This window comes from Canis lupus, chromosome 9 (genome assembly GCF_011100685.1).
Source record: "Canis lupus familiaris isolate Mischka breed German Shepherd chromosome 9, alternate assembly UU_Cfam_GSD_1.0, whole genome shotgun sequence".
NCBI classification, from domain to species: domain Eukaryota; kingdom Metazoa; phylum Chordata; class Mammalia; order Carnivora; family Canidae; genus Canis; species Canis lupus.
In genome coordinates, this window is record NC_049230.1 from 49,962,344 (window position 1) to 49,987,800 (window position 25,457).

The 25,457-nt window shown below is 61.5% G+C and overlaps 2 protein-coding genes across 5 annotated transcripts in view; one reads left to right on the forward strand and one right to left on the reverse strand.

Moving 5' to 3' along the window:
• Nucleotides 1–1,146: 1,146 nt before the first annotated feature.
• Nucleotides 1,147–13,367, reverse strand: MYMK (myomaker, myoblast fusion factor). Of its 2 annotated transcripts, XM_038548849.1 has the most exons (6): nucleotides 13,223–13,367; nucleotides 11,943–12,163; nucleotides 6,608–6,722; nucleotides 5,600–5,748; nucleotides 2,548–2,664; nucleotides 1,147–1,863 (listed from the first exon to the last, which is right to left on the reverse strand). In XM_038548849.1, exons 2-6 carry the CDS (start codon nucleotides 12,012–12,014, stop codon nucleotides 1,714–1,716), a joined length of 603 nt encoding a protein of 200 aa, XP_038404777.1. In that variant the 5' UTR covers nucleotides 12,015–12,163; nucleotides 13,223–13,367; the 3' UTR covers nucleotides 1,147–1,713. The 2 variants fall into 2 exon arrangements, with proteins under 2 accessions (XP_038404777.1, XP_038404776.1); XM_038548848.1 differs by lacking the exons at nucleotides 11,943–12,163; nucleotides 13,223–13,367 and adding an exon at nucleotides 10,837–11,124.
• A 5,905-nt stretch (nucleotides 13,368–19,272) lies between these two features.
• ADAMTSL2 (ADAMTS like 2) overlaps nucleotides 19,273–25,457 on the forward strand; it is a 33,282-nt gene continuing 27,097 nt past the window's right edge. For 2 of the 3 annotated variants that reach the window (XM_038548835.1, XM_038548837.1), the window contains exons 1-7: nucleotides 19,273–19,516; nucleotides 21,233–21,323; nucleotides 21,876–22,018; nucleotides 22,980–23,055; nucleotides 24,147–24,249; nucleotides 24,746–24,891; nucleotides 25,029–25,152. In XM_038548835.1, the coding sequence (XP_038404763.1) occupies nucleotides 21,234–21,323; nucleotides 21,876–22,018; nucleotides 22,980–23,055; nucleotides 24,147–24,249; nucleotides 24,746–24,891; nucleotides 25,029–25,152 (682 nt within the window). In that variant the 5' untranslated portion in view covers nucleotides 19,273–19,516; nucleotide 21,233. Of the gene's footprint in view, nucleotides 19,517–21,074; nucleotides 21,324–21,875; nucleotides 22,019–22,979; nucleotides 23,056–24,146; nucleotides 24,250–24,745; nucleotides 24,892–25,028; nucleotides 25,153–25,457 lie in introns of all 3 variants that reach the window. The other variant, XM_038548836.1, reaches the window with a different exon arrangement.

A 25,457-nucleotide genomic window follows, 5' to 3' on the forward strand; every position in this document is an offset into this window, starting at 1 on the left:
GGGATGTGCTTGCGGGGCATGGGGGGCCAGGGGGAGGGGAGGGGTGATGGGGTGGGGAGGCTGGGGAAGGAAGGGCAGAGGCTGGCCACTTTGTGGATGCCTTTTCCCCAGAGTGAGGCCCTCAGGCCCCTGGCATGGCCCCCAGAGCCTCCTCTTTCCTTCCCGCTCTGTCTCCCTCTGCAGACGTGGGAGACAGGCTGGATGAAAAGATGCTGTTTCCAGGGTGTCCTGCCTCTTTGCGGGGTGAGCATGTTCCTGTGGTGTGCACATGTGTACGGTGCGTGGTGCAGGTGTGCCTGCGTGCACATCCTCCTCCCCCCGACCAGACAAGAAGCCACTGGAAGCACATCTGCCCCTTGCTACGGCAGGGAAGGGCAGGGCCCCGTCCGTCTGGGGTGGCTGGCCCTGAACCTGTGCTCATCTGGGAAGAAGAGTGATAATGTACCCCTGCTCCCTGGGCCTGCCTGGTCGGGACTCTGAGGGGCAGTGGGGAGAACTGAGTGGCTGTTCTGGCGTCCCTGGGCTATCAGGAGAGAAAGAGGCTGAGCCAGGTGGAGGCTGTGGGGGTCCAGGCACCCAGGCTGGGGACCTCCGGATGGTCAGGAAGGCTGACAGACCTTGTCCCCGGATCTCTCCTGGCCCCCCAAGGTGAGCAAGAGGTGACTTTAGGACAAACAGCCAGCTGCCCTCCCAATGGGCTGTGGGAGTGGGCGTGCACCGCCTGGAAACACAAACAGGCCCCAGACAGGTGTAGGTAACTTCCTGCCTGACACATGTGCCCACATCATTCGGGAAGGCGGGGTGGGCCAGGCTGCTGGGGAGGCTCAGGTTTGTGAGGTGATGTCTGGGAGGCCTGCTCCCGCCACCCCTGGGGCCCAGTGCGGACAGGCTCTGTGCCAGAGCTCGCTGACCTCCCCACGCCCTGCGGCAGTCTTGCCCCATGTGCCCGGCCCGGGAGGGCCCACTGGCCTCTGCTCAGGGACCCCCTTCCCAGGAGAGAGTGCTGTGTGCTCGGCGCATTCAGGGGACCGGCCATGCGGCAGCTCCTGGACCAGCAGATGTAGGCTGGGGCCTAGCCTGGTGCTCACCTGCTTGGGGCCTCGGGCTCCTGTCTATAGGATGCAAGGATCACACTTTGCCATGGACTTGTTTTAAGAATTAGAGCAGGGGATGAGAAGACAGGGCACACAGTGGGGTCAGGTATTGAGGACCCGGCTGGAGAGGTGGCCACGCAGGCCTGGGCCAGGGACAGAGCTGCCCCGCAGACCGCGGCTTCCTGATGGGTTTGCACAGAGCCTGAGGCATGGGACAGAAGCAGCGATGCCAATTTCCAAGAGAAAACAGATGTTGTGAGGAGGGCGTGGGCAGAACCCCTCTGGCTGGGGCTTGGCCCACACTTTTGGGTGCGGAGGGAAGGGCCGATATGGGGACACGTGCTGGTTCTGGGCTTCTGCAGACACCCATTGGGCAGGACTGGTGGAGGGGGCCGGGGGAGGGAGTGCGCCTTTTTCCAGCATGGTGTTTGGCACTCGGGGGAACCCTAGGGAGTGGGCAGGGTGCTCCCCAAATCCCCAGGGACCCGTCAGGCTCAGAGGGGAGACGAAGCCCCTGGGTACTCCGGGGTCAGGAAGGGCAGGAGGCCTCTCTCTGGGGGCCTGAGATGGGGGCGGGTGGGGGGCTCACGGCGGGCAAGGGCCAGGGGGCCTTGCAAGGTCAGATGCAAGCACAGCAAAGGGTAGAGCAGTCTAGCTTGGCAGGGGGCCCCGCGCTTCCAGCCTTCTTGTTGACCTTGGGGAGCAGGAGGACGAAGGACATGGCCAGGGCACAGTGGTAGAAGCTGTGGACATAGGTGTAATCCCAGTCCTGCAGGGGCGGGGAAGGGGGATCAGTCTGCGGCCCCAGGACACCCCCCCTCGCTCTGTGCCTCTGCTGGCACGCCTGGCATGCCAGGGCACCTGCCGGTCACCCCCCCTCAGGAATCTGGCCACATGCCCTCCTCCAAGGGGCCTCTGCTCAGTGTGCAGCCCACGGGCCGTCCTCCCTGACATCAGAGCCCGGGAGCACAGAGGGTACAAGGTGGAATGTTGTAGCATTGGCATTCGCTGTTGGCAGCGAGGCTGGGGCTCCTCCTTGCCTCCCTTCTCCCCCTTCCTCCCTCTCCCTCCTCCTCCTCCTTCCTCCCTTCTCCCTTCTTCCCCTCCCTCCTCTTCCCCTCCCTCCTCTTCCCCTCCCTCCTCTTCCCTCCCTCTCCCTCCTCTCCCCTTCTTCCCTCCTTCCGCCCTCTCTCCTCCCTACCCCTCCCCTTCCTCCCTCCTCCCCACCCCTCCCCACTCCTCTCCCCCACCACCTGCAGGTACAGACTCCAGCCCCAGGCCCCACATGGGCTGTGCACCTCATCCTAGATACACGCAGACAGTGATAGCCCTGTTCCTGTGATGGACGATACTGTGGTGGGAGGGAGGCACCTCTGCACCCACAGGGAGCGACAGAGGAGGTGGGATGTAATCCTGCTGAGGCCACCCCCTAAGGAGGCCCAGGGCCCCATACCTCAAAAAAGAAGCGCAGCATAAGGGCCAGTGCCCCAAAACAGAGGCCAGGGCCTATCTGCTGGGTGTAGACACTCTTGTCCGGGTACAGACTCTTCTTCTCCTTCATCTGCTGCAGCTGCGGGGAGAGTGGTCATGCAGAGAGGTCACACAGTGGGCACTCTGTGCAGAGTTGGCTGGGGAGCTGGCCCTGGGCATGCATGCATACCTCGCTGTCCTCGGGCAGGAGGTGGGGCTCAGGGAGATGCCCACACGCCTGGTCCCGCTGCTGTAGGACCCAAGGGAGCCCCAGCCTGGATGCCTGAGCAGGACACCCCTGGGCCAGTTTGCCTCATGAGGACCCCCCACCCCTGCCTGCCTCTTTGGGACAGAACAAGACTGCCCTTGCACCTGCACCTCTGCCCACCAGCAGGGACGCCCAGGGGATCAGACACAGCCCACCACAGGGTCCACTGGGCTACCCATGGGTTGGTCCACGAGAACCTTCAGCTGCTGCTAGATAATGACCTATCCTAGCACTTATGAGACAACCTGAGCAGCTCGTGAACCTTTGCTTGCTCAGGTACCCATGTTAGTGGAAGGCTCGAGCAGGCGTGGATGAGTAAAAAGATGGGCTCAGGGGTCTCTGAGGGCACAGCCAGTTGAGCCTCTGACTCTGGGTTTGGCTTAGGTCCTGAACTCACGGATCATGGGGTCAAGCACTCAGGGGGGAGTCTGCATAAACATTCTCTTCCCCTTGCCCCTCCCCCACTCGCTGGCTCACTATCTCTAAAATAAGTAAATAAATCTTAAAAAAAAATTTAAAAATGGCTCCACATACACAGAAAACGTGCATAAATGTAGGTTCACCTCCTGGATCCCCAAAGCCCTGGGGCCAAGGTGTTTTGGGGGCACAGGACATTTAGGATGGCAGCGACAGAACAGCTGTGTGCACCATGTGCCCTGAGGCCCCCATGGGCTGGGGCACTGACCCCCACCCCGGCTGCAGAAACCCACCAGCTGGAGCACACAGAGACGGTGTATAGCCTCGTGCTGGGTCGGGGCTCGGCCACCGGAGTCTGGTGTCTAGTTTTCTGGAATTTGTTGTTGCCGATAAGACATCAGTACCTGCTCGGGCACTGTCAGCACATGGGTGCAGCTAGGGGGACCCCGGGGGCCCGGGGTCATGCCCTGCAGCCCCCACACCCACCTCTCTCTGCTTCCTCTCCCTGAGGCTACTGCTCCCCACCTCTGGCTCAAGAAGGGACGAGCCTCCGGGAGAAGAAAACCACCCTCATTCCAGGAAACAACTGCCCTTGGAAATCCAAAATAAACTCCATGTTAAATGGTCTGAAAAACACCATTTGAGCCCCAGATGCAGGGAGCCAGGCAGACCTCCTGGTTCCTGCGGCTGGATCCACAGCCCGGGGGCTGTGGCGCTTCCCAGGGACACCTGTAAGTGTCACCCCTTTGGGCTAATCACCATCCAACTCCAATTCAGACCTGCCAGGATCTGTGGGAGGAATGGACCCTCCAGCACAGACCAAGAGCCCACCCTACTTCCTGCCGGGGGTGGGGGGGGGTGGGGGGGGTTAGCACATTATCGAAGCCCAGGGCTCTGTGTTTATGCATTCCAGCGTGTTCATTAACTGGTCCTTCTCTGGGGCCGGACACAGCAGACCCCACATGCCTCCTCAGCTCTCACAGGCAGCTCCAAGGGGCCTCTTGGGTCAGCCCCGGGCCAGCCCTGCGTCCCCAAGTTGGAGTGAGGAAGAGGCTACTCTCCTTCCCTTTTCTTGAGAGAAGTCAAGGCCTGGCCTTGCCCGGTGCTGTGTGACCTCTCGTTGATTGTGACCTCTTGAGCCCTCCTTCCTTCACCAACGGAATGGCGACACAGATCCTTCACTCCCCGGCTGTAGGAGGAACAGGGCTTTCCTTTCCCTCCTGCAGCCATGCAATGGGGTGATGGGCATGTTCTGTCCTACTGGCCCAGCCTGGCTCCTCTTCCCAGAGAACTGCCTTCCTGCTCCCCCAGGTGGCCTGGCTGCGTCCCCATCCCCTGAGGCCCTACATCTTGGCCTTAATTTTGGGTCCTTGAGGGGTGTGTGGCTTGGGCAGGGTCAGACCACACCAGACTAAACCTGCTGCCAGAGCTTGGAGTTGGGACACCTCGAGATTCCAGGTGGGGCTCCAGAGGGGCGAAAATGTGGCAGAGGGATGTCACCCTCGGGGCCCAGGCTGCTGCAGGGCTGGACAATGGGCCCCGCCTCAGGCCTGCCCACAGCCCAGGCCTCTGGTCTGGTCCTTGCAAGGCTCTGCGGCTTCCCTTCTGGGGAAGGGAGTGGCCCTGGGTCCACCCTGCTCTGGCATCTCTCGTCAGCTGGGGGAGTGTAAGTGGCTTTCAGGCCCCACAGCCAGGGAGGGCCTTGATACAGGAGAGGATGCAGGGAGGCCTGGAGATCGCATTAGGGTCTAGTGTGTGCCAGGCCCCAGGGGGCCCAGGGAAGAGACGCCAGCGTTGCAAACTTTGGCCCAGGCTGCCTCAGTGCTTTGGGGCAGTTCCATCGTCCTGCCCACCGCACACCACAGCCTCCCTCCTCACCAGAACCAAACAAACTCAAGGCTCACGGCCTCCTTGAAGTCTTCCCAGATTAACCCAGGCCATTTCCAATTGCTTTTGCATCTCTGAAGCAGTCATTCTCTGCGAAGAATAATACCACTAGTAGTAATAGCTCCTAGGCACTGAGCACATTAGAAGCTAGAAAGTTCTATACTAGTACTTTTAGATGCATTAACTCAATCTTTGAACGAATCCTATGAGGTAGGGATTGGACTGTTCCTGTAACAGCCACTTTTCAGATATGGAAACTAGAGGCAGAGAAGTAGAGTCACTTGAGTTAGGTCCAGAGCTAGTGAGTAAGGATGATACGGACCATGTAGGGGGGTGGGGGGGCTGATGCTCATTGTCTCTGTTTTAGCTGCAGCCCTGAGATGGGAAGTAAAAGGGAGTCCTGGAGGTGGAGGGGTCACAGGGTACAGCTGCCCCCGTCCACTGAGGCCCACATGGTACGCACCCACTTTGTGGCGATGATGAGGACAGCCGTGCCAATGGGGCCCGAGTACACCCCGTAGCCCCAGCGGTCATGGTAGATCCGCACGGCGATGGTCAGGACGCCAAACATCACAAAAGTCGACCTCTTGGGTTCGTCGAAGTCAGCCAGTGCTGGGGTGGGAGTGGGGGTAGGGGGAGAGGAACCGGGAGTGGTGAGTGGCCTCTCTGCCCCTCCAGCTACTGCTCCCCCAGAGGCATCCCTTAAGGGCCCCAGTGCGGGGCGCCCCCAGCCTGCGACAAAACCCCATGGCCCAGCCCGGTCCCCCGAGGTCTGAGTTCCGGCTGGCTTTAAGGGACAGACATGGACAGAGTGGCCCAGGCTGCATTTGTGGGAAGCTGCTTTCATGAGTGGGTCAACGTGCACCTGCCTTGAGGGATCCCTGCGCCCAAGACAGAGACCCCTGGGCTGAAAACAGCCAGGTACGAGACAGGAACGATCTGGGTCCTTCCCAGGGCCTGGGCGAATAGCAGGGAACCCCGTGCCATGGGGACCAGGTGCCCTGGCATCGCCGCGAGATAGCGCTGAGGGAGAAAAAAGTTGCAGAAACAATGTGCTTCTGAGCGATTCCATCCTCGTAATCACCCAAGCTGACAGTGAGGTGCATGAATGCATGTATGAGCCTCTAGAAACGTCTCAGGGGCAAACCCTGACAGGTGAGCAGTGGTCTCCTGGGAGACGGGACAGAGGGGAGCCCTTCCGCTGCTTCCTCCGTGTGGCTCCACCATGTGTGTGTCCAAATGAGCCTTCATGAAGGTGAACGCAGAGAGGGTTGTGAGGATGGGGATCAGGGCACTTAGGGACTGGGCGTTCCTTTCCGTCCCTCGAAGCCCTCCTGGGCCCTCGAAGCCCAGGAGATGGGGGAGGTGCTCCAGATGGGGGATGGGGGGTGGAAGTCGGGGGGACAGGGCTGTTTTAGGGAGCCGGCAGGTGGATGGTGGGGAAATGGAGGCCCGGGGCGCAGCCACTCACCCATCAGCGAGACCCACATGCTCAGTGCCGTCCCATAGACGCTGAAGTACTCCAGGACGTCGTGGCGCATGAAGCAGAGCACCGATAGCCCGGGCCCGTTGCACGCGTGGTGGAGCTGCCAGACAAACCCACGGCCTCAGGGGATGTAGGGGATGGCACCCCAGTCATGGGCTGGCACCCCAGCACCCCAGCCCTCAGCACCCCAGCCACAGTCCTGGCCAGCCCTGGCCTGCCCACCAGCTGCGAGGCTCGAGCAGGGTCACTTCATGCCTCAGTTTCCCCACCTGAAGGACGGATGCGCTGCCCACTGCTCCCCTCCTGTGATCTTGTGGGGAATTAGAGGAAACAATCCACATGAGGTACGGGGTGGGTGGAGGCACTGGGATGCCCTCTAATGTTCTCTGATGCGACCAGGCAGAGGCCAGGCATTACTCAGGTGAAACCTGTTGAGGTGGGGAGCCCTGCACGTGCTGTCAACACCTGGGTTTGCCAACAACAGGTGCGTGTGCATCCCTTCAATGCTCGCTGGTGTGAGTGGCGCCACGGCCTATCTTTAGGATGCCAGTCGGCTCTTCAGGGGCCTGCGGGGGCCTTTTTTTTCCCCCGACTGCTGGCCCCTGTGGTGACTAGGGTACCCCCTCCTCCCCGCAGAAGTCCTCAGACCTCAGTGGGCACCAAACCCCGGGCAGGGGCTGGGGCAGGGCAGGGGGCGTGTGAAGACTCGGGTTGCTGAGCCGGCCCTGACTTGCTAACTCAGCAGGTCTGGGGTGCAGTCAGGGATTTGCATTTTTAAGAGTTTCTCAGGCTGATGGGAAGCCTGGGGGGCTCAGCAGTTGAGCCTCTGCCTCTGCCTCAGGCCCAGGTCCTGGGATCAAGTCCTGCTTCGGGCTCCCTTTGGGGAGCCTGATTCTCCCTCTGCCTGTGTCTCTGCCTCTCTCTGTGTCTCTCATGAATAAATTAATAAAATCTCAAAAAAAAAAAAAAGTTTCTCCCTGGCATCTGATCTACTCACGATTTTTAAAGCGAAACGCCCCCTGAGGAGTATTCGCCAAGTGGCCAGCCAATTCCCTCCCAGAAAACAGCAGCTCTCTCCTTGCATGCACACGTTTTATCATCTCAAGTAATAATTTAATTACGGAGCATGATCATTTTGACAAGTTCCACAGGTGATGCACGAGCTTGGGAACCTTCACAATTGACTCTGGGTGAGCCTAGCTCAGCAGGTGGGAGGAGGCAAACAGGAGAGCAGCCCTGGTCTGGAGGACCAGGGGTGTTACAGAGGGAGCAGGAGCCCTGGAGCACCCGGCGAGTCAAGCAAGTAGGGGTGGATTTAGAGCTCCTACTGGTTACAATTACAGGTGACCCACAGTTTGGGTGCACCTAGGAGGCATGAATAGAGGTATAGTGTGCAGAACAAGAGAGGTGAGTGTCCTGGTTCTCTCTGTCCTGGATCAGACCCACCTAGAGAACTGTGTTGAACTCTGGAGGGCACACCATTTGAAGTGACACAGGCAAAGAGGATAGAGGAGAGCAACTAGGCTGTGGACAGGTCTGTTTAGCTGGGGAAACAAGAGCTTCAGGTGGGGCCTGATCAAGGTGCTCAAGGCTCTGTGGGATACAGTGGGGAGAAGGACACTTGCTCCACACGGTTCTGGCAGGCAAGCCCTGTGAGTGACATGGATCTTGTCCTGCTACTTCCAGAACCCCACCTGGCCCTGGCCCCACCTCCTGGCCCCAGCATCTGCTGCATTTGCACCTGCATCTCTCCTGTGTAGCACGGATCACCAAGTATAATCTCAGACTTAGTCACTCTGAGAGCCTTGGGAGTGTCCCCCCTGGGCCCGTTAAGAACAGGAGCATCCAGTCTCCACCTGGCCGTGTGAATGCCGGCTCAGGGAGGCAGGGTTTGCCTTTGGAGGACAGCTGACCCAGGAGGGGCTGCTCCCACCTTGGCTCATCTCGGCTGAACAGGTGGGGAAGCAGACATTCAGGGCAGCGCTGCCTGCCAGGGAGGCTGGGCAGAGGGGTGGTCGGTGCCCAGCCACTGTGTCTGTGAGGCCTGCCTCCTCTCCTGTGCAGGGGTGACTTGACCCTCCCAAGGGTGCGGGCAGGGCTGGAGGGCTGCCGGGGGCTGCTGAGAGACCGCGCAGCCTCCAGGAGCCCACCTAATGGATCCTGGCTTTGTGAGCTCCAGCAAGCAGCTGACTGCCTGGGGCCTCCCCTCCGTCAGACAGGATGCTGTGGGGTGGGCCAGGGGACTCCACATGACAAAGCACATGGCACCATGTTCGGCACAGACACGGTGATTGTCATGGGAGGGTTGTGACCAGAACACAGAAGAAGCCACGTGGGCGGCAGAGGCTGCCATGGTGTTGCCTGGGGCTTGGGGGGAAAGCGGCTGAGTGTGGCTTTGAGGTCGGAGGACATTTGTCCTAGGAGGCAGCTGCCTCTGCCACTCCGGGCAGGCTAGGGTGGGACGGGGTGAGCCTCTGAGGTCAGGCTGGAGGCAGCTGGGAGCCAGCAGGGACGGGTGGCCTGGCAGTGTCTGGGCCCGGCTCCTCCTCCCAGCCCCAAGCCCTCTGTACCCAAAGAGGGGTCCCCAGTCTGCTCTGTGCCTGGGCTTCTCATCTCTCAAACTGGCTTCCTGGAACTCACCCAGACAGGGCTCCCTTCTGGAACTAATGAAACGGCATCAGACAAGATGCCTTCAATGAGCCGAGAGCCAGGGCACATCCCGTATGGACCATGTGATTCGCCTTCTGTGGGACTCGGTTTCTTCATCTGTCAAATGGGCCTGTCATAATCCCAGGCTCATGAGGAGCTGAGAAGACTACATGAGACAGTGTATGCAGAGCACCCGGCACACCCCACAGCCCGGGTGCTGGCTTGTGGCCAGCCCCACTGCAGCTAAGGTCCATCCTGTGCCCATGTGTGGAGGCTGAAGCCCTGGGCAGCCCCCAGCCGCAGGTCCCCTCGCTGCCTATGGGAACGCCAGCCCACGTGCACATGCAGCTTCTCCTGTTGCAGGTAAGCATGGGTGCGGCTAGCTAGGACATTGGCATGACAGGTGTGTGCTCACAGACCTCAGTACCCGGAGCTGCCTCAAGGACCCTGATGCTCACCCGCAGAGGCCCTGCCGCTGGGGAGCCAGGCCAGCCGGCAGCAGGAGGCATGCAATTTTTCACATGTCTGACTCTGCTGTCAGGAGGGGTCTGGGGGAACACTTGCACCCCTGGTCCTTGCTTCTCAAGGGGAGCTGGGCTCGGAGAGGGATGAGTCTGATGGGAGCGAGGGAGCGAGTCCAGCCGTGAGGGTGGGGGACTCAGAGGGATGCTGGTCGGCTCTGAGACACAGATGGGTGATGGGTGGAAGGATGGGTCATCAATTAGGAAGGTAGAGCAATGGTCGATTAGAGAGAGAGGTCCATAGGAGGGTGGGCAGACAGACAAACAGAAGCTTAGGGATGGGAGATACAGCCACAGACATATGGGGGGCCAGGGGAACCAAGCCAGACAGGGAAAGACCAGCAGGGTTGGGACAAGGGCACGTTCTATGGAGACAGAGCTCCAGAGACCAAGAAAGACCTAGACACAGACAGAGTGAAAGACAAAAAAAGGCAGATGCGGAGAAAACCAGTAGAGGAAAACACAGGGGGAGAGAGACCCCCAGGGAGGGGGAGAGGGAGGGAGACAGTCATCCAGGCATATAAACGGAGGAAGAAGGACTCAGAGAGAGACAAGCAGACATGAGCAGGCCCTCCTGAACTGGGGCCAGCTCCGGAATTCTGGAATCAGACTCACCCAGGCCCTACGCATTCCCTAAACCCCACTAACCCCCTCTGGGGCCTGGCTTGGCCCTGTCCTCCCTGCTCAGCCGCCCTGTGCTTGTGGCTGGGACGGGGTGCAGGCGGTGGGCGGCACGGGTGGCCTGGGGTCTGCAGACGGCAAGAGAGGGGGGGCCCTGGAAGCTGGAAGGGCTTGTCCCGGACTGACTCTGGCCCCTTGTGGGCTTGGTCTCGTGTATACCGATCCTGGAGTGACTTCCTGGCACAAATGGGGAAACTGAGTTCCAGAGAGGATGAGGAGGTCCCCCCACCCTCTCTCCCAGTCTCTGGGCTCTTGCTTTCGCCTCCAAATCATTTTTCTTCCTCACCAATATAGGAACGTGGTGTCTCTTCCGCCTTTGGGGAGCATGCCCCGTGTGGGTCCTCCCCCGGGCCCCAGACTTACTGCCACGAAGAACATGGTGAAGAGGTAGACCATGGCCTCCATGTGGAACCGCCGCTTGGCGGCGATGCTGACGGTGGGGAGGAAGGCCAGGCTGCTGAGGGTGGGCAGGAGCAGCTTCGCCGCGAGCGTCCCCATGGGCCAGGGAGGAAGGTGCTGGCTGGGGCTGGGGAGGACGGGAGGGTGCAGGCCTCCCGGGGCCCCAGGGCAGAGAAAACCAAAGGGAGGGGCCTGCTCCTTTCAGTAGGGGCTGCGATGGCAGCTGTGGTCTGAACGCCCTGAAGGGAGGCCGGGATGGGAGCGCACATGTTGAGAGCACATGGACGGGGTCCAACAGCTGATGTGCCATGTGATCAACACTTGTCTCTGATTTTTTTTTTTCCCTGAGGCCAGAGTTGTTGACTCAAGGAGACCCTGCTTCTTTTCTTTGAGGCAACAACTTTGGAGTAAAGTCCCGGTGTGCATAAGCCTTAGCTTCTAGCCTCTTTCCTTCCTGGTCCCCTCCCTGGGGCACTCCTGGTCCCATCCCAGGGAGCCCCTGGTCCTCTTCCCGGGGTGCTCCTGGTCCCCTCCCTGGGGTGCCCCTGGTCTTCTCCCTGAGGAGCCCTGGGTCCCCTTCCCAGAGAGCTCCTTGTCCCCTCCCCAGGGCACTCCTGGTCCTCTCCCGGGGGCGCCCCTAGTCCCCTCCCTGGGGTGTTCCTGGTCCCCTCCCCGGGGCACCCCTGGTCCCCTCCCCAGGGAGCCCCTGGTCCCCTGCCCGGGGTGTTCCTTGTCCCCTCCCTGGGGTGCCCCAGTCCTTTCCCCAGGACACTTGGGAACCCAAATTGGGCCCATCAGCAGCCTCTGCTGCTCGGGTCATGTGTCCACTGGCGACCAGGGGTGAGAGAACCCAAGGTTTAGTCAATTCCTAATCACTAAAGGACCTTGCAGACGAGCATCATGTTTTACCAGCCCACACCCATGTCCCGTTTGCCTGTGCTCCCCCCCATTGGGCTTCCTCTGCAACCGGACTAGTGAAATGGCCTTTTCTACTTGGTTACATTGTTTTGCACCTGTAGTAAACAGCAGGATGAACTTGAAAGTGCTCCCAGGATGAGGCGGAGACCTACCTTCTCCAGCATCCCTCCTCTGGCCCTTGGGAAATGACCTTCCCTTGTCCTAGGAGGTCTCAGGGGAGCCATCTGGCAGGTGCCCCCTCAATGGCCCAGGAATGACGGGAGTGGTGAGCTAGGCGGGCAGACTCTCTCTGGCCTGATGGCCTGCTTGTTTCTTGATTGATTGATTTGTTGTCGGCCAAAGAACAACCTTTACTTCCATCGATTTTTCCAACCTGATACAGTTTGCATGTGACAAAATGCACGGATCTGAGTACAGTTTGATGCATTCTGACGAGTGTGTACAGCTTGTGTGGCCACTGTGTATCCCCACCACCCCAGGGTGACCTCGTGCCCTTTGGACTGTAAGCAGGCGTTGCTCTGGCTTCATCTGCATGCCTGACTGTGCCTGTTTCTAGAATTCCTCACAGATGAGACCATGCAGTATGCAGGCTTTGGGGTCTGACTTCTTTTGCACCACCAATAAGCGAGTGGTATTCTCCTGTGTGGATGTGCTACACTGGAGTGTGGAGTGTGATCGCCCAGTGACAGCAGGAGCCCCTGGTGCTGCTGACCCATCTCAGTGTCCCCACTCTGGGCTTTCGAGACCTGCCTGCACCTCCTTTCCTTCCATAGGGGAGCAACCAGACCCCCTTCCCATAGATCTCGTTTTTGTCTTCAGCTGCCTGGACCCCAATCTCTGCCGTTTGCAGCGAGGCCTTTGGTCATGCCATTTTTCTGCTTTCATGACTTCCAAGGCACCTGCATCCTTGGGGTGAAGCGCAAGTGTTGAGGAGACCACCGGGCACACCCACCACACCCCTGGGTCTCTGCCATCTCCCCAGACCCTGTCTCTCCTCCTAGCCCCCCACCTCCCCTGCAAGAATGTGCTTCCTCCCCCTCCTCTTTATGGTTGCTGGCTAAACAGCACCGTCTGTGGGGAAGGCTGCCCCCCGGCCTGGCGCCCAGGCAAGCCGAGGTGCTCCTCCTTGGGCCCAAGCCTGGCACACGGTAGGTGTTCAACAAACACTGGCTGAATGAATGGCTTTGTTCAAGGAATGAATGAAAGTCCAAGGAGGCCAGGCTCCTGCACATTGCAGTCTGGCACTTAGGAGGCCCCTTCCCTCTCCAAATGGGAAAACCAGATCCTGCTGTGTGTGCAGCTCTAGGCAGGGCAGGAGGCAGGCGACCCCATGTGGGCTGTCACGCAGGCCGGCTCTCCCTGTCCACCTCTCCAGCCCTTGGCTCCTACTCGCACCCAGCCCCCAGCCCCAGCTCCCAGGGGGAATACATACCCTGTGGTGTGGAAATGCAAGGAGATGTCAGGTGCTCAGAGAACTCTCTGGAGCCATCAACCCTGCTCAGAAGCAGGAAAACATTCCACAGTTGGTTTTGTGCATGAGTGTGTGTGTGTTTTCTTTGCAGCTGTAAACTCCAGGGCCAGGGCTGTAAGCTTGGGGAAGGGAAAAAGAGAAGGGGGAGGTGTTGGAGGAACGCAAGGGTGGGGTTGGCTGTACATGTGTTGCAGTGATTAAGGCAGAAGGGGGCCTGAGGGGGGCTGCCCCCGAGGGGGAAGACAGGTGACCAGGCCTGGGGCAGCCTGAGGAGCCCCTGCAGACCGGCAGGAAGTCCAAGTAGAGCGGAGAGGTGGGGGCGGCCCACATGTGGCTCCCCTCCGAGACCCAGCCGCCTGGAGACCGACCAGCTGGCTCGGGGGAAGGCGTCCAGCTCTGAACAGGACTGAAATGACCCTCGGCTCTCCCTGCAGCCGGGGAAGCCACAGGCCTGGGGGCTGGGGATGGGGAGGCAGAGTGGAGGACACTGGCTAGCTGCTTTGAGGGTGGTGTCGCCCTGGGTGGTGTGCGGGCTGGGACGGGGCTGGGCTGGGAGCCCACTCAGCCTGGGGAAGACTCAACCGGGGGCCTGAGCTGCGGGTGTGCAACCTGTCCCCATCCTCCCTACTGTCCTGTGGCCTCTGCCTGCCAGCCTGCCATGGTCACCCCCTGCCCTGCCACCTGCTCATGCTTGGGCCGCACCCGAGCCCACAGGCCGCACACCCTCCTTCTGCCCGGACATCGTCATGGCTTGGGCCTTCCCCATTCGTATTGTAGCCCTCAGCCTCCCCTGACCCCCACCGGGGTGCAGTCTCTCCCTTCTAACCCCCCGCCCCCCCCCCCCCCCCCCACACTGTATGCATCTTGAAAACTGCTCGTACATACAGACGCTGCTTCAGCGCCGGCCATGTGTAGGGCTCTGTGCCAAGCACTCTTCCTACTTTGTCCTGTCGGGTCCCGTCAGCAGCCGGGGGGTGGGGGGCGCTGTCTCTGCTGCCCCTATGTCACAGGGCAGGAGACTGAGGCCCAGAGAGGAGCAGGGCCTGGCTCCTGGCACATGCTCCTGTCACCGAATGTCCCAGGATGGCCTGGCCTCCCTGCCCAGCCCCAGGCAGCATCCCCCCTCCACCCAGCAGATGGCGCCGGCCCCAGGGGGACGCTGCGGAGGTAGTGGTGGGGTGGCTGCAAGGGGAGCCCACTGCCCGCACCCCCTTCCCTCGCCCCCTTTGCTGCTGTGGAGAAGGGCCGGTTTTATAGAGGTGCTGAAATGCCTGGAATGCCACACAGCTCCCGCCTCCCGGACAGCTGTCTGTCTGCTTGGTCGGGCCCAGAGAGCCGAGCCAGCTGCTGCGCCTGCGTCCTCCAAGTTGGGAATACCCGGCCCACAGCTCTCGGGCGCCCCAGAGCACAGCAGCCCTGCACCTCGGCTCTTTGAGCAGGGCCCATTGAGGCACCCCTGCCCCTGGCGGGAGGGGGTCTGGGCTTTGACACTTTCCAGCTCGTCCCTCGGGGGCCTCCCTGCCCCCCCCGAACGCCAGGCAGGGCGTCTGCTCTGGGCACATGTCTATATGTGTCTACAACGGAGCTTGCGATGGCCATCCTGTGTTGTCCTCAGCTGCGGGCTGAGAATTAGCAGCCTCTCTGAGCACCTGCCAGGAGAGCCGAGCCGGGGCCTCCCCCCGTGCCCCACGGGGTTGCCGGAATGCTGATGAGCGTGTGGCGCTCTGAGCAGTAGCCCGTCCATCTGTCTGGCCCTGGGGCTTTGTGTCCCTGGAGCTCCAGTGGCAAGCTCACTTCCTGGCCATGGCAAGGCTTCTCGGGCCCCTGACCTTCTTCTGTATTTGGGTGGAAAGGAGCCTCTTGTGGAATCTGAGAACCAAGGAGGCCCACACGCTTCCTGGGTGCCCCTGCTTGAACTTTCAAGCTTTGGCCTAACAGAGGATGCCAGTGCTTCTGGCTGAGAAAGGACAAGGAAACAGAGAAGCCCATGTTTTGGTTCAGACTCCCACCTGCTGACCCCCAGTGGTCCAGACTCCTACCTGCTGACCCCCAATGGTCCAGACTCCCACCTGCTGACCCCCAGTGGTCCAGACTCCCACCTGCTGATCCCCAGTGGTCCAGATTCCCACCTGCTGACCCCCAGTGGTCCAGACTCCCACCTGCTGATCCCCAGTGGTCCAGACTCCCACCTGCTGACCCCCAATGGTCCAGACTCCCACCTCCCATTTCTCCCAGTGGTCTACAAGAGGAAGCTCTTCCTGAGTGTCCAGCCCCAGGGCCCAGGGCAGAGAAAGCTGTCCTCTGGGGCCAGTCCTCTTCTGGGTCTGGCCATTCACCTCCAAGCTGGCCAGATGGCCCTTCGGTGGCCCAGTGCCTGCTGGGTGGGAAAGCTCAGAAGGTACCTGGCACGCCCTGGGCCCTGGACAGAGAGCAGACAGGAGGACAGGCAGAACACTGAGGGAGATGGTGCAGGTGGGCGGCCCTCGAGACTGTGTCGGCTGGCCTCTGGGTGCCAGGGGCGAGGGGCCACCTCACACAGGCTTCTTCCCTCTACAGGACAGCACCCGGCTCCCAGGGAGACTGTTCCCCCGCCAGCACCCCAACTGGTCACCCTATGGCCCACCCGTGCCCCTCCCGGGCCCTGGATCTATTCTTTGCTCTGAGCCGCCTGTTCCTTGCTCTTCCGCCTGCTTTCCCAGGCCCTTGCCCAGCATTCAGTAGAAATGGGCCTCTTCTGTTTCCAAGCGTCTCCCAGAGATCCAGAAGGCTCTGGTGGAAAGACAGTCTCCTTCTAAAACACAGGTGTCTCCGGCACCCCTGTCCTGGGCAGGGCCCCAGGCGGCAAACTGTGTGGGTGGTGGGTGGGGACGCTGTCTGTGGCAAAGGGCTGGGTGGTGTCAGCAGGCCAGCAGGCAGCTCTGCCTCAGGACAGTGGAGGACTCCCACAGGACAAGGAGGTCCTGGCTTCAGGAGCTGCCGCATAAGCCCACCCCTTTATTTATTGAGCACCTACTACGCACGAGGCCCCACAGAGTGGCAGTGTGAACCAGGAGCAGCCCCTGCTCTGTGGGGTCCTAGCTACCAGTCAGGAAAGATCATTCTGGCCAACGTGGGAAGTCTCAACAAAGTGCTGGGGCAGAAGATCATTGGGGGGCATTGAGCATGTCCAGACGGGTACAAAAGAAGGGCCCTGAGAGTGGGGACCAGGACCCGAGGTGGGGGGCTTGGAATCACTTCTTGCAGTGACTCTCTGGGGAGCCCAGACACAGTTGGAATCACAGGAGGGACGGAGGAGGCAGTGACTCCACTAGGTGATTGTGGGGCTGGGTGCCAAGTGGAGGGACCTTTGCTCAAAATGCAGGATGGGGTTTTTCTTCCCTCTGCAGATTCTCTGGCCTGATGGTGCTATTTTTTATTCGAGGTTTAGTACCATGTTCCTTTGGGCGCAAGGATACTCCTGGGATGAGCGCTCAGTCTTACATGTAGCCAGGACCCCACCCTGAGACTCAGCCTCACCCCAGCCCCTTGGTGTGCAGAGGGCGGCTGCGGTTGCCGGGTCAGGGCTGGGGGGCCAGGGTGGGTGGTCAAGAAGAACCTGGGAGGTGGAGAGAGGCAGATGGTGCGTGAGCCGAGGCCCCATCGCTCCATCTGGTGTCACTTCCAGAACACGGACTCCAAGGTGACATTGTTCAGACTTTCACACGGTGACGGCAGAGCCTCGACCCCAAACGGGGTCCCTTGTGAGCAGGGGCTGGGCTGCGGTCCTGGTTCTGTGTGGTGCAGCCGGCTGGAAGGCTCCTCCTTTGGGCTCCTGCTCCCAGAGCCTGGCCGGGACCCTGTGAGGTGGGTCCTGGGGCACCCGATGTCGGCTGGCCCAGGAGCTCTACCCTTACCAGTTCCACACTCAGAGCACCATGAGGCCTTCAGGGAGGTGCTTCCCGCCTATGCTTTATTCATTCATTCTTCACCCCTCCCCAAATTCTTAGGGTCTCTGGGGCCCCCAGAATCTTCCCTGGCTCTTAAGGTCCCCCCCCCCCGACATCCCCACGCCACCAGCAGATCAAGCAGCAGCTGTAGCTCCCCTTGAGTCTGGAGCCTGGGGGCTCAGCAGGGTCACGAAGGGGAGAGCCTTGGCGGGTTCCTTGAGGTGGAGGGGGGTGGGGTGGAAGTGTGGGGGGCCCTGGGTCACACACCTGCAGGAGGTCACGAAGCCGGGGGTGGGGGGTGTGCGGGGAAGGGGGTGGGGTGGCAGGCCTGGCTCCCAGGCGCTGTCCTGACCGGCTAAGAGAAGGCGCAGGGGGTGTTTATGTCGGTTGGCTGTGGGGTCCCTCCCAAGGGAAACCATTAGTCACCCTGGCGCTGGCTGGATGCAGAGCCAGAAATGCCAGGAGTTTGGGGACCGTGCCAGGGGGTGCAGGGCCCTGGCGCTTGGCTGCAGGGGAGGGGATGGTGGCTGAGGCCTCCAGCAAGCACTGGTGTGGTCTGTCGCATGTCCATGAGGGGCCAGGGGCTGCGGTGGGGGGCGGGTGACAGGCCCTGCCATGTCTGTGCTTCTGTGCACCGACTGCAGGGGACAGTGTGGACCCGGGTTCAAGTCTCGATTGCACTGACTATCCCAGCAGCTCGGAGGGGAGCTGAGGTGAATAAGACCCGCCTCTCTCTGATGCTCTGGGGAGCACGCACACCTCCTAAGAACCCCACAGATGGAGAGGATATGGTCTGTAAGAGTGGTGGGGTCCCCAATGTACCGCCAACCGGACATGTGACCCGGGCTGTCACTCAATAGTCTCGGAGCCTCAGCCTCTCCATGTGCAAACCAGGGGTGGTAAGGTTGTTGGCCTCAGAGCTCTTGGTGCACAGGGAGGGTGGCGCACAGGGTAGGAGGTGGTGTGGTTTTATGCGTGTTCCGTCTCAGCTCTTCCTGTTGGTGGCCAGATGTAGATCAGAACTTCCCGGGGGGCTGGAATGGCGCGACACAGCCAAAGGGGCTCAGCACACGGTCCTGCCCCAGGGAGGACAGAGGGGAGAAGGAGGGTTTTCCAGCTGCTGCTCTGGGCCTATGACACCTGTATAGCAGAGGGGTGGTGCTCAGACGGCCTTACCCGCTGCTTTCGCCCCCACTCTGTGCTCTAGGCAGGGGGCTCGGGGCAGGGGGCTGCTGATGCACAAGGGGAGGGTGCCGGACCTTGCTGCGGTGTACGGCTCGCCAGGACTGGGGTCTGCTGGGCTCCTGGGCGGCTAGAGCGCGTGCTGCTTGCTCCGTCCTCGGCTCCGTCCTCGGCTCCACGCTCTGACTCAGCAGGAACACAGGCCCGGAGCACCACGTCTGGCCCGCCTGGGGCTGCCCAACTGGCCTGGGCCCAGCCAGGCCGCTGTGCCCTGCCAAGCTGGTGCTGAACATCTGCGCAGAGTTCCCCATGTGCCCCCCCACCCCCACAGGCCGTGGCCACTCTGGCTGTCTGGTCAGTAAGCCATGGGCACTTCTGTGCCTTCCCTGGAGCCCCAGGCTGAGCCCTCCCTGGATCCCCCTTCATGCCTCCACCTTCATGCCCCTCTCAGGGGAACCTTTCTGAGGCCGCCTGGGTGACCCAGATGTCACCTTTCCCATCTGTGAAATGGGGCGATCAGATTGGACATGGCACATGGCCCGGGACTCCATTCTCGGGCGGGCCAGAGACTGGGGGGTGCCCTTCTTGAGGCAGAAATCAGGCAGGCCTGGGCTGGGGCCTTGGCACCCCCAGTCTCCGCTGTGACCCCGGGCCCCCAGCTGCTCTGTCTGGACACCCCAGCACACAGCTCCCGGCGGGAGACCCGGGAAGGCGGCCTCCCCGCTTGTTGCTCTGGGCCGCCGCCGAGGCAGCAGTCAGCAGGCAGCTGGCCGGCCTGGCCGGGCTCCAGAGGCGCGGAGCGGGTTAAAGTGTGCGCCAGGCCGGCCGCGGCGGGCGGGGGAGCAGCCTGGTGGGAAGTGTGAGTTCCTCCCTGTCTGCCTGACAGCTATAAAGGCCGCCCCGCTGCAGAGCCGCCACTGGGCTGCGCGCCTCCCTGGGAACCCCCTCTCGTGGGTGCTCTTTGAAGTGGAGCAGGGAGGCGGCGACGGGGAGGAGGAGGAGGAGGAGGAGGAGGAGGAAGGGAGTGAGGCCGAGCCCACGGCTCCCTGCACTCTGAGCCTCCCCCTGCTCCGAGCACCTGGCGCTGCCTGCCCACAGCAGCTCTGCCCCCTTCCCCAGGAGGACAACCTGCTGACCCCGGGGCCAGGTAGGCCGCCCGACCTTCCCACCTCCCACCACAGCCCTCCCCGGGCATGGGGGCAGCTCGGCGTGGGCCGGCAGGGAGGGGGGGCGCAGAGCATCCCCCGGCCCCCTCGGGGGAGCTGTTACATAACAGGAGGAGGGCTCCCAGGGAGGGGTCGCGACGGGCAGAGCACGGCGAGGGTGGCCCCTCAGCCCCCAGCCTCGGGCGCCTGAAGCTCTTAGCGAGGCGAGCCTCTCCTGCTGGCCGGTGTCTGTTTTTGGACCCCAGGGAGGGATGGATCCCGCGTGAGCCGGGCCTGGCCCAGGGCCAGCGGTGTCTGGGAGTCTTAATGAAAACCAAGTGTGGGGCCGGCTCAGCACCTGTCTTTAGCCCGGCAGGCAGGAGCTGGGGCACCGATTAGCCAATGGGACCGCTGAGGGGGGCTCCAGGCTTGTGCGAAGCTGGCGGGGGCTGCAGATGGGGGCCCGCGGGGGAGGGGTGGCAGACGGGGCGGGAGGTGGCAGCAGGCGGCTGGCGAGGTGGGGGTCTCAAGGACGCTGGCTCCAAACTCGAACTGAGGGTGTCCTGCTGCCTCGTCCTGGCACAGACATTCTGAAGACGAGTGGAAGTTGCTGGCACAGCTCCTGGAGATCTGCAGGTGCTTGACCTGCAAGGGCTGATGGAGGGGACAGGGGGCAGATTTGGAGGTGGCCTGGGGCTGGCGGGCCTGGCGGGCGGGGGTGGGGGACCTTCACACCTCCTTCCTTGGAATTAGCTGGGCCTACGTTTCCTTGGGTCTGGCAACTACTCAGGCCACTTTGCTGCGTGGCTTGGGGCAGGTTGGCTTCCTCCTCTCGTGCCTGACCACCAGGGGACGGGCTGGGTGGCTTCTGAAGCCCCTTCTTGTGCCTTGCTGGCAGGTGACACTCCAGACATGAGACAAGTCCTGGACAGAGGCTTGCTGGGGCCCTCGTGCCTCCCTTCTAGGAGGCAGACGTCCACACAGGGAAAGCAGATGGGCAAGGCTGAGAGGCCAGGAGGCTGGAGAGTCCCCTTGATCTGACCCCTGGTGGCTGGGGGGTGGTGACAGTGCCCGTGCATTGGGACACAGCCCTGCAACCCCTGGCTGCCCCCTGGCTCCACACTCTGGGGGCACGAGCTGTGCATCTTGGTTAGGGTGTGAGAGGCCCAGACGCTCAGCTCCCTCAAGGGCAGGGGTAGCGGTGGCCAGGGTGGGGAAGGGCCTGGCGGAGTGGGTGGTGTCCGCGGCCCTTCCAGCAGCCCCACGTGGCTGGCAGGGTATCACTCTCCCACGTGGGTGGCAAGCGCCCAGCAGTGAGAATCCTCAAGAGCTCTTGCTCTGGCCAGTTCACCCGCTGAGGTGGTAGCCCGAGCTCTGGTGCTTGGCTCCTTCACCCGATGGGTGTGGCCGGGGCCCACAGCTGGATTCCTCCATAGGCACTCACTCCCTGGGCAGCTTGGCGGTCGGGCGAGCACCCCTGCCCGTCCTTAGGTGGGGGTGGGTGGGGAAGACAAGGCTCAGCAAACACACCACCACCTGTGGCTCTCGTGCCCATGGCAGGCATCTCTAATCACTCACCGAACTCTCCCATGGGACCACCAAGCAGCCACTAACCATCAATCCCAGATAGCCCCAAGGGCTCTTCCCTAAAGTGGACCCTCGTCGGCTGTCAGAGGAGCTGGGCTTGGCCTCGCAGCAACAGCGGCCTTGCTTCCTAGGATGGATGGTCAACGGCAGCCTTCGCGCTGGGTCTGGGCCCTGCTGGCGGTGGTACTTCTGGCGGGGGGTGTGGCATCTACTGGGGCCACGGTGAGTGGGGAGCAGGGTCCCTCACCCAGAGGGGGTGAGGTCGGAGGGGGTGTGGCCGGTTCAGGGCACGTGTCCAGGGAGCCCCGCATGCATTCCCAGGCCCCGCTCAGGTCCCAGGAGCATGTCTCACAAGCCAGTCCTACCGGCCCCTATGCGGGGACCCTGGCCACTCCAGATCCCTTGCTGACATGCAGGATGAGGTCGGAGGGGTCTGAGTACCTCCTTCTGAGCAAAGGCCTGGAGCGAGGGGTGTGGGTGGTTCTGTAGGACCCAGGACCCAGGCTGCTTGGGAGCAAGGACGTTAGGTGCAGCCTCAGACACCCCCTCTTGCCCCCAGAATGCTCCAGATCTCAAGGTTGGGAGGACCCAAGGCCCACGAATTCTGGGGAGCTCCCTCCAAGACCACCCTGGAGATCTGGGCCAGGGTGTGGAGCAACCCAGCCGGCGAGCGTCCATGGGCCGTGTCCTTCTGACCAGGGCACAGGGGTGGCAGGCCAGTCCTTCCCCAGGGCTCAGCCTTCTTCCAACCCATCTGTGGGGAATTTCACCCAGGACAACAGCCCAACCTCCAACAGCCTGGAGGGGGGCACTGACGCCACTGCCTACTGGTGGGGAGAGTGGACCAAGTGGACGGCGTGCTCCCGCAGCTGTGGGGCCGGGGTGACATCCCAGGAGCGGCACTGCCTGCAGCAGAGGTGCGGGCCTGGGGCAGCAGGTGATGGGGTGAGGGGGTTCCAGGCTGGGAGAGGTCTTCCTTTGGAGGCAGCACAGGCCAGGTGAGCGACAGTCTTTTCACTGGCCTGTCAGGGCCAAGGTTCCTCATGGGTCCTGGGTGATGGTGACCTGGGTTTCATCCTGCTCCAGGGTGCTGGGGACAGCTCTTTCATGAGAGACCAGGATCCTTTTCTTTTCTTTTCTTTTCTTTTTTTTTCTTTTCTTTTCTTTTCTTTTCTTTTTTCTTTTCTTTTTTCTTTTCTTTTCTCTTTCCTTCCTTCCTTCCTTCCTTCCTTCCTTCCTTCCTTCCTTCCTTCCTTCCTTCCTTCCTTCCTTCCTTCCTTCCTTCCTTCCTTTCTCTCTTTCTCTCTTTCAACAAGCCCTAGACCCAATGTGGGGTTTGAACCCATGACCCTGAGATCCAGAGTGACATGCTCTACTGACTGAGCCAGCCAGGTGCCCTTTCTTGGGATTTTTTCAATGAAGGGTGAGGTCCTCCCTGGCCTTCTCTTCTGAGGACTTGAGTTGAATAAACACGGAGAAAAACATGATACAGTGGTTACCATTGGACACACCTGGGTTCAAGTCTTGCCTCTGTTGCTCCCTAGCTGTGTGACCTTGGGCAAGCCCCTGAATTTCTCAGAACATAGTTTCCTCAGCTGTGGAGTGGAGATGAGGCTGACCTGCCAGTTTGGGGCTGGGACATAGTAAATGTTGTTGGTATCTGTGTATAAAGACCTTGTGCCTTGTGCCAGGGATACAGAGGTGAATTGGATATCTTCCCTCCCCTGGGCTGTGGTGGAGCAGTGGGGGTCAGGAGAATTTTTTCAGGAGGTCAGGAGGGGGGCTTCTGGGGACCCCAGAGACCATTTGGAGGAGGAACATGGTTGGTGCCTGCAGCTTGTGGCTCCCACCCCCAGCCCAGCCCGTGTCTTCCCACAGGAGGACATCTGTCATGGGTGCTGGGAACAGGACCTGCACAGGCACGTCCAAGCGGTACCAGCTGTGCAGAGTGCAGGTGAGGCCCCACCTGGGGGGGATGGCGAGCCTCCCCCCAAGCTCCTGAGGGATCTTTTTGGGGCCTCCCAGGCCTTCCAGACACTCTGTTCTGGGCCTCCCCCTTATTTCCTGTCGAAGAGAAGGATGGTGAGGGGTCCTGTGCTCAGAGCTCCCCTTATGCCTCAGATCAGATCTGTCCTGCCCTCATCGCCCCCCTCCCCCGTGTGTGCCACACATGCAGGGGTAAGGACTTGTCTTTATAGCCTCAAGGTGTGAGAACTCTGGCTGCAACCCCCACTCTGCTCACAAGTCCTGTGCCAGATGCTCACCGGAACATTGACAGTCACCAGGCATTCCCGTCCCCACCTGTGAGAAGTCCCACTGTGGCCCACTCCAGCTCCCCAGGCACTGGTACCCCCAGCCCTGGCAGGATGGGGCAGCAGACAGTGGCTCTAGCTCTCAGTGGGGCCCAGGCCAGTCTGCACCCTGACTCCCAGGCATGGGACAGAAAGACAGCAAGCCACTGGGGTCTTTATGTCCCTCTGACCCTGCGCCCACGTGGCTATGTCTGCACACGCACAGGTAGTTAGGGCCTGTGTTGGCGTCACTGGATGCTAGTGAGCTCGGGAGGGAGACATAGTGAGGTTATGGCCCAGCGTGACCAGCTGTGCCCCACTGCCAGGCCTCTCCCCTCCACCCCAGGGGTCCCTCTTCTATGAACTCAAGCTCACCTTCAGTCAATGGGCTGTGTTCCAGACACACGCACAGGTGGGCCTCAGCCCAAGGATGCAGGGTGAGCACCGCTGAGGCCGGGTGCCCCCTTCTCTGCCCCCCAGTACGTCTGGGGAGAAGGCTGGGCTGGAGGCAGCATGAAAGGATCCTGCCTGGGGCCCAAGGATGGCCAGTGCATGGAGGTCCTTGAGGGATGATAGCTGCCCTTCTGCATGTCCTTGCTCCTTCCAGAGAGCGAGTGGCCCTCAGGGAGAGCGAGAGGCCGCCGCATGGGCCCCAGCCGGGCCATCCCGGCTGCAGCCACTTCCTGCTCAGCCTGGACAAAAATGCCTTTGTCGGGCCGAGTTCCCCTGGAACCTCCCATCTCTCGCCCCGCAGGAGTGTCCGCCGGACGGGAGGAGCTTCCGCGAGGAGCAGTGCATCTCCTTCAACTCCCGCGTGTACGACGGGCGGACACACCAGTGGAAGCCCCTGTACCCCGGTACCAGGCCCTGGGCCACCCTGCGGGGAATCAGAGAGCAGTGGGGGGCCCTCCACACCCTGGAAAGACCCCGGCCTGGCAGCTCCCTCCTGGGGGCAGTGGGAGGGAACGTCCTTCGCCCAGGGTGGGCAGGCAGGGAGGCGAAGCCCAGAGGGATGGGTCTTGTCCAAGGTCATAGGCAACAGTGACGGTGAGCTGGTCTCTCCCACTCATGGAGTAAGTGCTGGGGTGCCCAGGACCCATAGCCCAGGGCTGGCAGTTGGCTCAGACCTGCCGAGGAGGGGGAGCTGCCCCGTCCTCACAAGGAGGCAGGGGCTGGACCTCACAGAGCCCAGGCTGGGCCAGATCACTAGCATCTTGTTTTTTTTTTTTTTTTGCCACTGAGACCCTGGGCAAGTCCTTTGCATGCTCCAGGCCTCGGTGTTCCTATCTGTGTGATGGGCACGAGGAACTCTCCCCCACCCCCAACCCTGAGACGGCTCTGTCTCCCCATCAGATGACTATGTCCACATCTCCAGCAAGCCATGTGACCTGCACTGCACCACTGTGGACGGTCAGCGGCAGCTCATGGTCCCCGCCCGCGACGGCACGTCCTGCAAGCTCACCGACCTGCGAGGGGTTTGCGTGTCTGGAAAATGTGAGGTTGTTAAACATTGTAGCAAAAGTCCCACTGGTCTCATTGCACTGACCGCCCCTCCTATCCACATGTGACAGCGGCGGCCCCCAGGGCCCGGGCCTCAGCGCCCTCCCAGCGGCCCTCTCTGCCTCCCTTCCTGCAGCCCATCGGCTGTGACGGGGTGCTCTTCTCCACCCACACGCTGGACAAGTGTGGCGTCTGCCAGGGGGACGGTAGCAGCTGCACCCATGTGACGGGCAACTACCGCAAAGGGAATGCCCACCTTGGTAAGAGCCCCCTGCGCCCCTCACCCAGGGCCCTGGCAGCTGAGTGCCTCTGTGTGAGATCCGTTCCCTCTCGGGGCCCCCCATCCTCCTCCCCGTGCCCAGGTGGGCCAGCCAGGGACTCTGGAGGACCCCCTTTGGCTAGGGGATCATGTCTGACCTTTGCAGCAGCACCCAAAATGGGGAAATAGAGGCACGGGTCCCATCCCCACAGCCGATGTGAGATTTGAGTCTGGGCTTGAGGATTCTGGGGCCTAAGCCCTTGAACCTGAGTCTCAGAGGGCTGAAGGGGCACAGGGACCAATGCC

Bases quoted from the DNA above. Each gene is read 5' to 3' on its own strand.
- MYMK (XM_038548848.1), bottom strand. From the start codon at position 10,971: ATGGGGACGCTCGCGGCGAAGCTGCTCCTGCCCACCCTCAGCAGCCTG. The intron at 6,723-10,836 runs GTAAGTCTGGGG...TTTGTCTGGCAG, and splicing joins TCACCATGTTCTTCGTGGCA to CTCCACCACGCGTGCAACGG. The intron at 2,665-5,599 runs GTGCGTACCATG...CTCTCCCCGCAG, and splicing joins TCATCATCGCCACAAAGTGG to CTGCAGCAGATGAAGGAGAA.